Source organism: Gambusia affinis, linkage group LG05, assembly GCF_019740435.1.
Source record: "Gambusia affinis linkage group LG05, SWU_Gaff_1.0, whole genome shotgun sequence".
NCBI classification, from domain to species: domain Eukaryota; kingdom Metazoa; phylum Chordata; class Actinopteri; order Cyprinodontiformes; family Poeciliidae; genus Gambusia; species Gambusia affinis.
In genome coordinates, this window is record NC_057872.1 from 3,934,034 (window position 1) to 3,950,900 (window position 16,867).

Below are 16,867 nucleotides of genomic sequence, written 5' to 3' on the forward strand. Positions count from 1 at the left end.
TGGAAACCTGTAATAAATTGTAGACACCATGACAAAAGAATGCACAAAAATTATAATTTATAGAACTAGTGAATCATTTAAACTTCCCCTCTGCAGCTGCATTGTTTTAAGGAATAATACAAAATAAATAACTTGGGCCTATTAATCATTATTTTCAACACTGACACAACCTTTGTGAGGCCAATCCCCATGTTCCCTTAATCACGATAATGGATCCCACGTCACTTTCAATTAACTACTGCTGTCTTTGAAGCGCGATTTTGATAAATTGCAAATTACAGAACGCAGACCAAAGGTGTGTCCCGTTCTATTCCACCCTCATCTACTCCTCCGTCCTGCATATGGTTACTATTATAGCATATATTCTCAGCTGGCCCTTCTTTTCCTGCATATCACTCCCTCCCTCCAACTCAATGAGAATTTTAAATGTATATTATTGCTGTGGCGGAGATAGTGTTTCAAGACCTCCAGGCAAATACTAAACCAACTGGCAGCACATTAGACAGAATACTTGACTTATTAGATATTTCCTATTCAAAACAGTGTCATCAAAGGCTAAGAACAAGAGCAATATAAAACGCAGCAGCATGCCTGCCTGGATGTCTGCTCTGCTCAACCACGCTCATGTGTCGGACTTACATAGGACTGGCCATGCCAGATCCATCTCCTTTCGCTTGCCATAATCAGGACAGGATGTGTGCACTTCTTTTCTGCACAAATGTAAGATTTTCCAAGCTACAGGGTGGGGAAAAGGCAGGCAGAAAAAGGCCCGGACCTTTCGCCATGTGTGCTTTGTTAGGTGAGTGAAACATTGTATTGAGGTAAGGAAGTAGTTGAGAAGACATTCGGCGAAGGCAAAACATCCACTCTAAGAAAACGTCTCGCGTCGGAAAGGACAAATAAGCCGCACAGCATCGGGGAAAAAAAGAGCCGAAGTCAGCTGAAAAGGCAAGACGGTCTGGAAGTTTCTGTGTCGTTTTCCCAAGCTCAGGCTGCTCACATGCATTTACAATTAGAACAAATACCCCATCTTTTTTTATAACCACCACCACCACCAAGAAATTGCCCCCTAAGCAAATTCTTGGTCTAAATTTAGTTTGAAAGTAGAAAGACGGCTTCAGGGGAACACAAACAGGAGCACAGAGACAATGAGAAAATATGCCACAGCACGCCGTTTTCAGCTAGTATAAGTACACACAAGCAAGTAGTCCAATCACATACCTTCATAGGATTTATTCTAAACTTGGCCGAACACTTAGAAGCACATACCTTGCTTTTTATGTTGCTCAGTCTTTCAAAAAGAAAAGGTATTGTAAAGCTCTATAACATTAGCCCTACGCCAATTTATTCATTTAAAGAAGGCAATAAATTTAGAATGCAAACATGGGCCGGATCCATGGGCCGGATCCCAGCTGAACTATTACTTATAGTGTTGTATAATAGCTGTACTGAAACACTATTTTCAGAACCCAATGTAATCTTTCTCTGGACCTAGTTGATTATTGTTATGACCTCTCCTGACCCAAACATACTGACACACACACACGCATACAAAAAAACAACCAAAAAAAAAAAAAAAACCCACTAAGCCAATCATGAGATCATTCCCTCAGAGTCTCTAGGCAGGACTTTCTGGAAAATGGAGGATAATCCCCAAAGTGTGAAACCACGAGTCTCCCGAGTGCCAATCACATCAGAGTGCATCTGTATGACTTCTGACCCCATTTCTGTCAGTGTAACTGAGAACAGCTTGACTGGAGGATGGCTAATACTCGGAAGCAAATGTCACATCATCCAAATGCCAGCCGTTTACAGTGTTGGCAGGCCAGTCAAATATGACAACATAACTTTTACGTTTGAAAAACCACATATGTGATTGATTGTTTCCAGAAGAATATTAAAAAAAGGGTTGCAATTTGGGTTCAAAGATCAGGGAACATGGAAAATTGGATGTTTTAGCACGGTAAGGAAGTCATGATGGTCACAAGAAAATAAAAAAATGAACACACTCAACTGAGAAAGGAGACTATAACTCTCACCCTAATAGTAGCTTCAACAGCCAGATAGTCTCACTGTGGTCTGAAACAAGTCACAGATACACACAGAAATGAACTTATGCCAAAGGAAAAGGTTGATGGAATATTATTTAGAGGCGACAACAGGACTAATTTTGGTAGAGAGCTGATGCAATAATATAGCATTAAATTGCAGATATGGATGCATTCAAGTAGGTTTACAGAAACTTTGTCACACTTAACATATGAGAATGAAATGTGATTGAAATGAGATTTTCAGAGTGGTCAAAGAATCTGAAAGATAATGCAGACATTGTCTCAAACTCAAAAATCCAAAGTTTTTCCAATCTTTTAATGATACCCATGTGGCCAACTGCTCACACAGACAACATTCTTTAGTGTGGAAGCCGTGACTGTAGTAGGAAGACACAAATTTGGCTTCCATTGTAGAGATGCTCCAGTATCTGAGCCAATATCGATATTAATATTGCTGCTATGGGTGCTAACCGATATTGTAAATATTTCATTATTCCTTTTAAATCTTGAAATAAATGTCCACACAGCTGACTTCATAACTGCTTCTCTGCTTCAGCTAAGCTCCCCACAATCCTGCGCTGCATCACCATCTCTGATAAACTTCAACAAGACGGAAAAAAATCTGTTGTTAATAACAGCCAAGTTTTATTTATCAGTCTGATATGATATATTAAAAAAGTACAATGTTAGAGTAGGAATGGAGGATACACCAAAGCTTCTAGAAGCTATTTTTTATCATGGCCTCCATTTTATTTGGGATGCCAATAAAGACAGCCAGATGGATTAATGCTCATTTTGCTCCTGTATCATTTTAAACTTTGCAGTTTTGATCAAGCAGTACCAAACTTTTGTCAGATTTTAAAAAGAAATGTGACTACATGAGGGAGCAATAATCAATAATGACAAATGATAATTCTGTTAATTCTAGTTGTTAAAGTGAACTGGTGTCAGCAGGCCACAGTTTTAAAACCTGAACTAGTTCTCATGAATTTCTTGTGGACCAGTAGTTAAGAATGTTCCCATGTAACTCCAGTAGAATTGCCATTGAAAATTGTAGGAAGTCATTACTAAATCTTTTTGACATACCATTCAGTCAAGCTACTTGCTCGCAGGATGCTGAGATGGAAAATTAACATCTGTCTCTTGAATACATCAAAGTTTACAGGTTAAGCCCCTGCTGTGCTAACCACTTTTGTTTAGCAGAACCATAAAGTTGAAAGCAGCCCCCTGTGCTTTTGTATTCAAACAAGAAAGCCACAAAGCAGCAATATCTCGTTTAAAAAGAAAATTAATAACAATACTCAACCAGACTCCACAAAGATTTCTCTCGTTTTCTTGTGGAAAACAGAAGGGGGAAGGCATTTATAATATGAAGTCACTGCTTCATGTGCCATTACAGCAGACAAAAAGCATACAAGGCCATCAAAGGCAGGCAGCTCATACACTGAACTTTGTTTCAGCTACAAAGGCAACCTGCTATGCACTTCAACTGAACCACAACAAAGATGCAATGGAAGGTCACAACCCTGAAGCCTGAAAATGAATACAGAGAGCTTCACTGTGACAGTCAGCAGTACTTTAACCAGTGTACTCTAGAGTTCAGCGCCAAGTGGGGTCATTTTAACAAGCCCCCTCTGACATTGATTGGTGGGTTTACTCTGCATGAGGAAAAGACCATGTTTCTGATGCTATTTGTTCTATCACCGAGATCTATTTGTCAATTTGCTTAATTATCTGTAGGGAGAAGATTCAAATGAAAACAAATTCATATTTTGGAGCATTACTTTTCTCTCTGATCACATGCACCAAAGCATGAGGTAAGTTCAGAAAAGTGCAGTGAAAAGTGCCGGTTAAAATAAAAGGAACTTGACAGAAGCTCATGGAAGCCTTTGTGCATAAACAAAGCAAAAGATGAACAGGCTAGAAAACATCAATACTGTGATGATGTTGTGCAGCGTTCAGTTGCTTTATAGCTTTTAAATATTCTGGCTTACAAACAAAGATACAGAATGATAAAAGCTGAAGAATGGAGAAAAAAAACTATGTGAAAAGAGAGAGTTAATGTAGTCCATGTGGGAAACTACAGTATGCTGCTCAACAAAGGCCTGGCTCTGGGAAATGTGGCAGCAAAAGCCTCTGTTTTATAATTGATTGAAGTTCAAATCCCCCCACTCTCCATGCCTATGCACAAAATTAGTTTACTTACAAATATTTTTTCACAAATAGAATGCAGATTGTCTCTGCTGAGCAGAACGGAGCTGTTTGCAGAATGCTGACGCTCAGCAGGCTGCAGTGGTGCGCTCAAATATTTGAGTTTAAGACCAAGGCCTTCCTAGCGACCGACTCGAGGCCCTCAGAGACACTCGCCAAACCCAATGCGCCCCACTCCTTATCTTTGGCAATCGAGAATGATTTAAAAGGTTTGACAGCCACCTCCCTTACAGCTAAATGGGAGACTTATTGCTTCAGTCATCCTCGACAGAACCACCAATATAAACCAAAACCCTAAACTAGAGTCCCCAATCACATCCAATAGTTAAGGTTAGGGTGAGTCTGAGGACATGAAGGAACTGCAGCACATCAATAACGCTGACTGTCAAAGCAACTTGCAGCGTAGCAATATTGAGAGAGTGTTTAAAAATCCCAGAAGACCGGTCCTAGATTAACACCATAACTGTGTTACTGAAAACAAATAATACAGGGAAATGCAGTGAGAAGTGCTTAAAAATGACTGAGTAAGTTGGCTCCTTCAGCCTAATAAAGTCTCCCATCGTTAATAACAACCAAGACACAAGATAAACAAAAAAAAAAAAAAAAAAAGGAGAAAAACCTCAACTTTGAAAGCTTGATGGAGAAATTGGCAGAATGACGGCAAGATAAATGGATTATTAGACTTTACATGTAATAGGAAAACACATTTAACTCAAATTAAATCCCTAAACATCTCCAGCCAGCTTTTCTATGCCTAAATAATTACATTACGCTGACGGCCAGGTATAACAGAAACAGGAGATGCGTCAGCAAATGAAAGAACTCCTCTTTAGTCCTCTACTTTGCAGAAAACATAGCAGAGAAAAACTGCCTCCTTTTAATTCTTAATCAATCTAACTTCCAACCAAAAATATAAAATTATTTGGTATTATATGCATCTTTATCCAAGGCCCAAGGAATTCCTCAGCTTTTAAAATGCTGTTTATAATCGAGACATGCTACTAAACTTCTAAAACTCTTGTTTTGGAAGTTCCCCATTTACTTACAACGCAAGTTTGATATCACTTTAAAAAATTGTTTGCAAGATAGTTACTTGTTGGTGGAGTCCATTAGTGTTCTGTCTGCTTGATAAAGAATGATTTTTCAAATTTGACTACAATAATTCAAACCGATTCAGAGATACATCAGCTACCATCAACTCCAAATGTCCAATTAAGGAGAATATTGGAGCTGAACTAGATCATAAGGTAGTTAGATCAGAAGGGATTTTCTGAACTTTTTTAGAGTCAGATTAAGACTTTAACTATCAAATACTTTGACTGTTCAGTGCCATTTTGGAAATAGTCTCAGATAAATGAATGTAGACAAAAAAGTTTAATCAAACTATTATAACTTAAACTCCTCCACATTAAATGTGCAGATATCTGATGTCTCTAGAGTTTAATACAATGGACCTCTAGTAGTATTACCTGTTTAAATTAATATTTTAAACACCAAATTAAACTTTAACATGCATTATTAACATACACATTAGAAACAGTCAGTGCTACCAGAGAAGATAACAGTCTTCCTTATCTCTGCTCTTGGTGCTATGGCCAATCAATCCCAAATGAAAGGCGCTCATGGATTGGCTGCTTTACAAACATGAGCTAGTAATGTGTCAAGTAGCACTGTTAGGTATTTCAGCTTCCCAAGCTGCATTGTCTTTTATTTTTCCCGTTATGCTGTGTGCAAAAATCAGTGAATACTGAATCGTGGCTAGGCAGGGATCCACTGTGCACTATCTTTGGGATGACGATTCTAATTCAGGATCTAATTTTCATCAAAGTATTTATTACAATGTATGTGATACCCAATTAACCCAGAAGCCAGAGATGTTTGATTGTACCCAACTTAGAAAGTGATCCCTTACTTAGCCACGTGGCAAAGAAACGAACGGAAATGGTTGCGGCCAAGCTCATGTGATCCTGTGTCATCCATAATGGTGATATATCGCGTTTGTTTGTGTGACCAAATATTTATGAGCTATAGGCCAAAAAGTGTTGGACCTGGGTAATTACCGTAGGCTGCAGTATGGCATTTATTGATGGAAGAAAAACAAACAGAACAAAAACAAGTCGGCTCCACACTCCACTGGATCCATGGAAAATTGGAGCCCCTAATAACGGCAACCCCAGGTGAGATGAGATTGTTTAAATCAGTACAGGCTGGGAAGTGTAATAAGCTCTGGGTGGTCTGTTAAATCCACCACACAAATGTAGGCTTTGACATGACAGGAATACGTATATATATACGGAGAGATTAGAAAGCACCTTAAAGTACAACCAAAAGAGTGTGAACAAAGGAAAGATCTGAGAAACTGGAAGGCAAAAACGATTCTGGCACAATGTCACAAGAAAGCTGAAATTAGAAGGATTGGGAGGACTGAACTAATCTTCCTTTAATTTCTCCCTGGATGTGTTCCCAGCACACAGTGAAACAAAGTCTGATGTACATGTCAGGTTTACAGCAGAGAATGTTGCAAGAACCTGTATCCCTATCCAAGTTAGTGTGGAGAGTTTTGACAATACGAAGACATCGGCCAAAAGTGCACAATGGTGGAGGATAACCAGAGCAAAACAACCTGCAGACAGCAGAACACCTCAGCTAGAAAACAGATTTCTGCTTCGTCAGGATGCTCAGTTATTTTAGATTTAGAAATGAAGTTTAAGGAGGAAATGCAGAGGAATTCAGAAGCAAAGATTAGGGGAGATAAATGATGCTGGTGTAAAATCAAGGTCAAACCAAGCATAGCTAATATTGTCAGGAGAGGAAACGCAGATGATAGGAGTGGAGCGCGAGTCATTTTTTGCTTTCGCCTCCACACACTATGCTAGACAACTGCAAGCAAGCGAGGAAAAACAATGACTAAGATCTCTGGTTGTTTCGTTACACATATGAATTTATTTATAAGTTATTTTATTGGTATTAGTATTTTTTGGTTTTCTCTACAGCACTTTGTGATGGTTTTGTCTGTGAAAGCTGCTTAAATAAAATTCACTTAGCTACATGTTGATAATACTATATTATATCTACCTTTACTTTTAGAACTTCTGCCAAAGATTCAACAAGGTCTCAAAACATTCCTGAGATATCCTGGTCCATATTGACATTATAGCATCTCACAGTTTGCTGCAGATCTGTCCATCTTCTGTTGGATGAAGATGGTGACAGTGAGAGCCATTGGAATGCTGTCAACAGATTGTCAGAATTCAACAGACCAGCTTTGACATACTGCATCAGAAGATGGCTACACTGTGTTCATGAATGGATGAGCATGGCCAGAAAAAAGATTCAGTTTAAAGTGTCAAGAAAATACTCCCCACTCTATTACCTCACCACCACAAGACAGAAAACTGACCCATGATTTCATGTTGTTTACACCAAATTTTAGCTGAAGTCAAGACTTATCAAAGCAGAGAATGTCTTTCCAATTGGGTGAACATGTGCAAAATTGTAGTTGGTATTAAGTTTACTAATCTGTACTATGTGTGGAACCAACAGAAGGTGTATAAGATGTGTGAGAGGTGTTCTCTATATCTCCATTATGGACACAATGTCGTTTTCATTAACAATCACAGTAACAAAATTACTTTTTAAAGTCCCTTTTTTACATAACATTAATGAAAAAAGCATGAGTCTTTGATGACTAAAGCATGTCTAGACTTCTGTTGAGACGAAAACAGATGAAAATGCTATTGTGTCGGACATTTCTGCTTATTGTGCTTATAACCTGTCAGTCAAAAGTTAAAAAGGTGTCAGGTATTCTTCAATTTAATATGTAAAGAATAATACTTTATTTCACTAAAACTGAGTACAAGTTGAGTCAAACTTTTTGTTAACATGAATTGGACTAAAACTGTCACATTCAGAAATAACTAAAAACTGAGAAGCATTTTCGCCCAAAAGACTAAAACAGCTTCCACAACAATGGATTGTACTTTGTAAATCTGAGCTGGGTTAGTGTGAAAATACCAGCCGCTCAACAGTATCTGAAATAATCAGAGCAGTCTGTCTGGCATCAACAAACAGGCCACATTCAAAGTCACTTGAATGCCCTTTCTTACCAATCTGATTTTTTTAACTTTAGCAAGTCTCCATCATGCCTAGATACCTAAATGCACCAAGTTACTGTCATGTGTTTGCCTAATTCTCCATTTGTGCAAATAGCAACCTGCTTAAAAACCATTAAATATATGTACATCATGAAGTAGGAGGTGAGTGCAAATGTTAAACGGTGTTTATTCATTGAAGGTGATAATAAAAACAAGAAACATTGATGAGATGAAACTTTCTTCAACACGTCCTATTCAAAACAAGGTTAAACTAAATAATCACATATGGAAAATAAATGTATCCGGTGGACACAAAACATGGCAGAACCTTGGAACGCAAACAATGAAAAATGTCTTGAAATCATGCAAAATTGTGGTTACCTCTAATGGACAAATGAAGTAGAGGGGGAAACAGCATTTATACCAAATTCTTTGAGTCACCCACTAGTCTGCATCAGCTGTCATTTTAGTTGGAAACCTGCTTACACAGGTGTAGAGAAAAAAGGCTTCCTCTTTGAATCTCTCGTGAAATTCCTTACAGATTCTTAGGTACTTTTCACAGAACAAGTCTCAGATGTGCGTTTACAAATAAGTCTACTAGCTGGCCTGCCGTGTCCTGGTTTTACCACTCCCCTGGGTCTGTGACCCTATTTCCCTTGCAGGCAAAGAGCGAGGGCACTACTGACTCCTGCTTACCTGACTGGTCACTTGATCCCGGGGTTCACGTTTGGGGGCCTCCTGCCTCTCCTCAAAGGCAGCGTTTGTTTCTCCGCTTGGAATTCCAGCCTGCACGATTTTTATCTGGAGTTTTCACGCCAATTTCGCCAAAACTGATTGAAAAGGCAGCAAATTCAGCTGCTACTGATCTCAAATAGATCAGGTTTCCAAGGAGTCAATTTAGGAATGTGTTACGCTTATGTTTAGAATAGAAAGCTGGTTAGGATGCTAGGGCTGAACAGAGAAGGCGACTTGTTATGACTGGCTGTCAATTAACAGTCGGGTCACACAAGACGGGCAGTAAGACAGAACCCAAAAAATATAAGAAAAAAATACGGCTTCAAAACAAAAACGAGCCGTCGAAGGAACATTGGCTGTGAGAATATGTGTTGAAGATAATCCAATGATAATGACAGTTACTTTACCGATGTGAATCAGCCAAAGGGAAAAGGAGTTAGCTGCGTGAAGAGCTCTATTTGCTAGCTCTCTAGGTAGCAACAGGGTGAATGACAATAGAGTTAAGCAGCATTGGAAGAGTCTGGGGGGTTGGAGGGTGGCCCAGACCCCAGAGAGGGTTAACAGCCAACTTAAGGGGTTAAGAATTGATTTGCTCTGCCAGGAACACCAACTCCCATGTTAACAGATAAATATAATAAACTCAGTCAGAAATTCAAGCAAAAATCTTGAATTTTTGCTTGAATTCAAGATTTTACAGAGAGACTGTAAGTTATACAGTCTCTCTGTATAATTTAGATACAGAGAGACTGTATCTAAATCATCCTTTTTTTGTCTCTATGATCCTGTTTCTTTTATTTGAAAGCTTTATCGTTTCAAACTTACTTGTTTTTACTGGCAATCACATCAGGTAAGAGTTCCTTTGACATCTCACTTTTTGCTATTGGAGGTCGAAAGAGGAACTTCAACGACCAGACAATATGAAACACTCATCACGAAGAGGAACGGTCTTCAAAACACTTTATATTAAACATAAGACAGACGAGGATAAAGCCCGAGGTTGCTTCCCGAGCCAAAATTGTCAACAACACAGTGGCTTTGATGAGCAGCGCACGCCAACGTGGAGTAGGAATAAGAAGAGGGCAGGACACGTCACCAGGAGTCAGGAGGCCAGCTTCACATGTGGAACTTTTAGTTACACTTGAACTAGTTGGAGAGGAAACGAAAGGTTTGAATTTATTCTTAATTAATTTGAGACCAACTCTTGATACTGGGCTTAGTTAATTGTGTAGATCAGGAATTTTTCAATGTGTGAGGCTCTTATATCTAAAGCAGATTCATGTTTTACTGTACAAAATGAGTGAAAACATGTAAGAATGGAACATCAAGTAGACCAATAGGAAAATGTTTACAGAAATAATAGTAATAATGCAGTTGGAGGGGGGCATGGCGGTCAATGTTGTCTCTAAGGGTCTAAAATTTGAAAACCTCAGGTGTATATCAATCCACCAGTAAGCTTTATAACTACCCTTATTTATGTCTAATAGTAAACGCTGAGCTACAATCTGATCTCTCAGATTGTTAGAAATTAATCCAATTCTTTATTTCATTGACAAAAGATGCTAATACTGCTGAACTTAATCTAATGCAGTTGGAATTTAAAATCAGAGCTTTCCTGCACAGACAGATGATGTATGGATGAGATGCTTTGTAGTCTTAAAAAGTTTATCATAACTGAGCATTTGGTGTGTATGATCAAAACTTCCTAATCTTAAATTCCAACAGAAGCTTATCATAGCTGTCATTGTCACCTGTTTTATAAAAACTAGTTAAACTTTGTGAGACAATCCAGTCAATCTCCTTTGGGTTGGAACTAAAAACTACACACACCAGTACCCTATATATAGAACAAATTCTGTAGAGAGGAACCCTCCCTGGTATCAGCCAGCTTATTATGTAACCAGCCAGCCCCGGATGGGCCAGAACTTTTTTACGTGTGATTTCTGACAGTGCCATGAACGACAGGGAAGAAAAGAAAAGAAAAACAACACAAGCTGAGACTGAGCTCTAATACAGGTGTTATATCTGACGCTTTATGTGTCTGTACTAAAATCTCTGAGTGTTAGGTTCTGTCAAGGTTGAATAGCCTCTCCTAAACTTCTGTAGCACTCTGGAATATCTGTGTGTGCACTGGCAACCGTGTGAATGTGTGTCCATGAGTGTTGGAGAAAGTCAAGAGCCCTGCTTCCCATGCGTGTAATCATCCCAGGATGAGGTGGAGCGGGACTTCCCCCTGCACCAGAGGGTATTTTCCTCTCACACAGTGCTACACGCACATGGCTGACCCAGGCTGCATCTGTGTATCTGTGTCAGAAAGAGAGGAAGCCAGACGCACTAACATGGAAATCAAAGATACGCTTGTAAAACAAAACTATCCTGAATCCCGATCGCTTTGGTCCCGAAAATATATTATTAAAACAACGGCATGGCAACAGCATAGGGATACAGACAGGTTGTATAATAACAGACGACTGTGACGTTGCAATAATAAAAAATGGAGAAAGGAGTATCACTGTTTTAGTGAAACAAGTAAAATCTGAGTATGAGAAAAGTTTGATAAAAGTAAAGTATAGTAGAGATATAATAGATCAGCTGTATAATTACATGTGACAGAAATTTTCTCCTACTTGACATTTTGTCCAAAATAATTTTTGAATCAAGATAACATTTACCTTTAAAAAAGCAAGTTTTTACTAGTTACTAAAAGTTAGTAACTCTGCTAACATCTCGTTTTAAAGAGGTAGTATTATGTATTTTCAAGGCATATGGTGCCATTTCATAGCATAATCAACTATCTTTATCTTCAGTTGTTATAAAAATGCTTTATCAAACATAACTTAAAAGAAATTTGACTTCATAATTAAATGCATTGAAATTGGAGCTCTGTCTCTTTAAGAAGCTTCTGCTCTTTCCAACACTCCACCTTCAACATATCACAACAATGCATCTCCATTTTGCTACTTGAAGCACTTGAACCACTCTTTCAAGCCTGCGTCTGGTCTGAGAACTAGTTTTTATAAGCTCAGCAGACTTACAATTTCACCAAGAGCTTGGAAATTGCTGCTGCCACTAGTCTGGAGGAGTTGTGGCGTAGGTGAGTGGTGCTCTGTGAGGTGGAAGCTCGGCTTGGAGGCTGCAGCTCCGAGGAGGAGCTTTGTAAGAGAAAGTTTTAAAGCATCCCAGAATGGCTGCCACAAATCTCAAAAATGCATGAAAAAAAATATCAAAGCAACATGTTTTGTATGAGAGAATAACATTATAAAAATAATATGAAGCTTCAAGTTGGTTTTACGTCATCAGCAGCTTGGCTTTGGGGTCTAACACATGAGGTTGAACCCTGTGGTGAGTTTCAAATGCTTCTGAACTTGCGTTGAAATTTGCCAAATATTGTTTTCCACCGTAGCGTTTAGTGAGTCACTTGATTTTTGTACCTCTTGTGATGTCATGGACCAAATAGGCATGGAGCAGAATTAGTAGTGTTAATCTTCTGTGATTTTTGCAAAATCTCGTAATGAAAATCCAGACTTTAACACCAAGTGTTGTGTTTTTACTGGCATGTGTTCATGCGTTAACTGAAAACATGCATAAATTGATGTACTCTTTAAACCTTATAATTAATGCTTAATCAAACTCCATCATGTCAATAAGTCTCAGCTCTCAAAATTCACTTTGTATGAATGAAGTGTCCATATGTAATGGAGGTTAACATGACTTAAAGTTTAGCTGACATGAGAGGAAAACATGAAAACACACACACCCACACACACACAGGTCAGCTGGTTGGTCTTACAGACGTATTACTTTTGTGCCTTCCAAATAAAGGTGGCAGACACTCACCATGCGGGGAATGTGGAGCGCATGTGTGCGTGTGTTTGGCTGTGTGAACATGTGTCTGTTTGATGGTATGCCTTTCTGTGTTGCCGGGTGACACGGCTGATGACATAGCAGCCAGATTAGTCCTGGAAACCGCATCTATTCATAGCTGCTATAGGCTGTGGGACCTCCTGCTGCTGAAAGCTGCCTGATCCCAACCCAACTTCACTTCACTTCATCATCATTACCGTCAACCGGGAAACGCTGAGATGAAGTCAGACTGTGACGAACCACAGCTAACGCCATGATAAACATTCTAATAATCCGGCGATTTAAAGAGCAACACATCTGCTTATGGACCGCTACGAAATCGCGTTACACTTGCTCTGCATCCCGGTCCGGATCTGAACTGAAACTGGAACGGCAACTGTGGAAAAACGGCTTCAGAGCACACAGAGGGAGAATGAAAATAAAGGACAATTAACCGAGTGGTTGTATGAACAGATTTATGGCATGGCACAGTGTTTAGAGATGACTGAAAACCCTACACAATGCTCGCACACATTCCCCACGCGCCTGGCTTGCCTCCCACTGCCAAGGAACCCGAAAGCCCCAACAAAACAAATTCATTAACCCCGACAATAAAACACAGCTGTAAGGGGTAATGGGGACTGCTGGAAATCAGAGAATGGGATTCAAGACAAACTACACATGGGGGAGGAGGGATCAGGAAGGATGGAGCCAAGTTTTATTTTGATTTGAATTGGGGACGGCAATGCAAGAAATGCTTTCAGAATCCCAACAACAAAAACAATTCAATCACACCAGATGTCTTCTGACTTGATCCTTTGAGCAGGTTGTACAAAGAAGACTGTCCAACTGTATACATATCAAAAATAAAGTTAAAAGTAAAGTGAAAGGGCATGTTATCAATGCATATTTTACCCCTTTGCTGTCAGCTGACTGGCAGCTTTATACTGATATGTGTTGCACGATGTGCTTTATCTGTGGGAAAGAACAGAGGCTTAAACAGGAGCCAGGATCTGAGGAATCACACAGCACTCTTAGTAAAGGTAGCCACTAGAGGGCTCTGTAGCTTGAAAAATGAGCCCCTATACACACACACACACACACACACCATACTCAACCAAACAGACTAGATAGAACTACAGAGAGTTTAACCCTGAGGCAGATAACATTTATTCAGAGTAACTTCTACAGTCCAGCAGCACACAGGCTGACAGCTGATCACAAGGTGCTGCAGCTACAGGCACATGGATGTTACATGACCATCAAGCTGAATGTTTTCCAGGCTGACAAAACAAAAAACTATGGATTTAAGGTCAGTGTCTTCTACCAACAGCACTGAGTACAATATTCTACTGAGATAGACGGAGCACTTAAAAAATGTTCTATGGACATTTAATGAACAGAAGAATTAGTTTTTTCTGTTCATTACTGGGAGTGTTATTAGACAAGAACACTCCCAGTAATCAGCAGGACAGCAGACAGAAAACTGGTGTTCACTAAGCCAGAGGAAAATCTAGCTGAGGGTCCAAACTGTAACTATGGACTCCACCAAGATGCCAGACTCAACTTTCAATGCCAAAGCTATATAAAAAAAAAAAAATCAAGCACATTAATTTATATTGACTCTGTGAAGCAGGTTTTAGTGGCGAAAGATGGACAATAATAACTACAACCACAGAATGTTTAAGTAAAATCTAAACTTTATGTCAAATGACTATCATACAACATGGATGATTGCTAATTCAGTCTTTTTCCAAATAGAGATCTGAAAAGCAAATTTATTACTTTTTCCCCTATTAATAAACAGAAACACTTTGTTTATGCTCTAGTAGTTATGGATTTTCTCTGCAGTTTCTTCTCTGTTTTCCTTCTTTTGTGTTTCGGAAGCCTTCAGAAGAACTGAGTCATCTGACACTGAACTAAACAGATCCTTCCAAAAAGAGTCTCACAATAAGTGAACAGAGAAGCTCCTTTGTGGACTCACTTCATTTAGCCCCCCTCTCTCTCCTCTGTCTCTTCCTCACCAATGCTGGTAAATATTTTTATATTGTGCTCCATTAGAAACCTTCATTAAGCGGTCAGACGGGGCAAATGGCGCCTGGGTGCTCCTTGTCCTGTAAACAATAGGAAGGGCCCTGATGGCTGCAGCGAAGCACAGCACAGTAAACTAATGCCACATTAAAGCGCTGCTATGTTCTGAGTAAGTAAATATTTAAATGTGTTGGATTCACCCAAAAAAACAAAAGTCAGCAATGATAGTCATGAAACGGTGTCAGAGGAGCTTATCCTGACAGATTTCAGAGAAAACTGGATCACTTGTTCAGCAATCTGGGATCAATCGGACAGAACGCGGTGAGTAAGCAGGAGACTAAAACCTATCATCTTTAAAAACAAAGCTGACATTTTTACTGCATGACTGAGGGAATACAGTGTAGACCAGGGGTGTCCAAAGCTCAGCCATGTTTCAGTTGACTGTTTCTGTGGGGCCCGCCGGAACAAGTGGCCTAATTATTACCCACAAATTGAAACGTTCTGCGATAGAAAATATGAAGTTCAAAGTGTTTGTCTTTTAACAACCATTCTTTTCATTTTCTCTTTCATTTCATAGTAAATAGGTCCAGATTTATCAGCCGACTATCAACAGACTGCAAAATCCACATCGGCTTTTATTTCATTTATTAAACCTCGCTTGATACAACAAGCGTTTTTAGAGAGACAGTGACCCAAATCCTATTACTTCTGAGAATAGGCAAAATGTTTTTCTTTTTTTTTTCATCTGAGCCCTAAAGGATTTGCAAACTGGATGTCTTTGTTTAAATAGCGTGTAAAACTCAAAGTTTTGGATCTACAAAGATTTAAAAATGCCTTTCTTTCAAAAAAAAAGAAAAAAAAAGAAAAAAAGAATAACTTCTGAACTTGCTTAATTAGAATTTATTGTTGAGCAGTAAGAAAATATATATATATATTTGTAGTTTTAAGAATTCTCTTGGCCCACAATTACTTTGACTTGACAATTTTGGGCCCACATTACAAAAAGTTTGGACACCACTGGTGGAAATATTTCAGCAGTAATGCGCATTTTCATATGTGACATATATGGGGTCAAAGGTTACCTCAGAACCTTTCTCTGAAGCATTCGAGCCCACCAGGTTGTCTCTGAGGAGCTGCTGAAGGAGCTGCACCTGGGCAACGCTGAGGTAGAAATCCAGATTGCTGGTCACATTCACCTCCAGAGAGTGGCCACACACCACCACTTCCTGAAGAGAGAGGGGAGGTAGGAGGAAATTAAGAAAAGATGGGGAAGAGGGGGAAGGCACTCAACACAACATTGGGATTGTTTGTGGTCTCATTTATTGCTCCTCTCAGTTGTTTCTTCCACAATGCTCTAGCACTGTGTGCACATGTTCTGCTCTCTGTTCACTGTGTTCCTCTGCTCCGCTCTTCACCCTCTGTCCTCTCCAGGGTCCCACCCACAGCCAGCAGTGTAAACCTGAGCCAGGAGGCTCCATCTGATAGGATGTTACTCACTAACACTGAGGACTGACTGAGCCACACACATGAAGGAGGCCTACAGTACCTTCTCAAACTGCTGCCGGACAGAACTGACTAAACCATCTAAATAACTCAGACCTTTCAAAATGTATAAATACTGCATGATTGTTTTACTGATAAAGAGCTGAGGATAATAATAACTTAAAGGGCAGTACTGTGTATTTTCCAGGAACATGGTGGCATTTATAGCACAATCAAGTAACTACGTTACATTCAGTTGTTATAAAATTGTATATATCAAATATGACTTGGAAGAAATTTGACTTCGTAATTTAATGCCTTGAAATTGGGCCTCTGTCTCTTTAAAAACTCTTGCTCTTTCTGAAATTCCACCTTTTGGAAGTCGTCACAACATGGCTCCTCTATTAACCATTTAACAAAGTT

The 16,867-nt window shown here is 39.3% G+C and overlaps 1 protein-coding gene across 4 annotated transcripts in view; it reads right to left on the reverse strand.

Annotated features, from left to right (window-relative positions):
- Positions 1-16,867, reverse strand: part of LOC122830714 (vacuolar protein sorting-associated protein 13B-like) — a 297,339-nt gene that overhangs the window by 98,370 nt on the left and 182,102 nt on the right. For all 4 annotated transcript variants that reach the window (XM_044116313.1, XM_044116310.1, XM_044116311.1 and 1 more), the window contains one exon: positions 16,045-16,188. In XM_044116313.1, the coding sequence (XP_043972248.1) occupies positions 16,045-16,188 (144 nt within the window). The remainder of the gene's footprint in view (positions 1-16,044; positions 16,189-16,867) is intronic.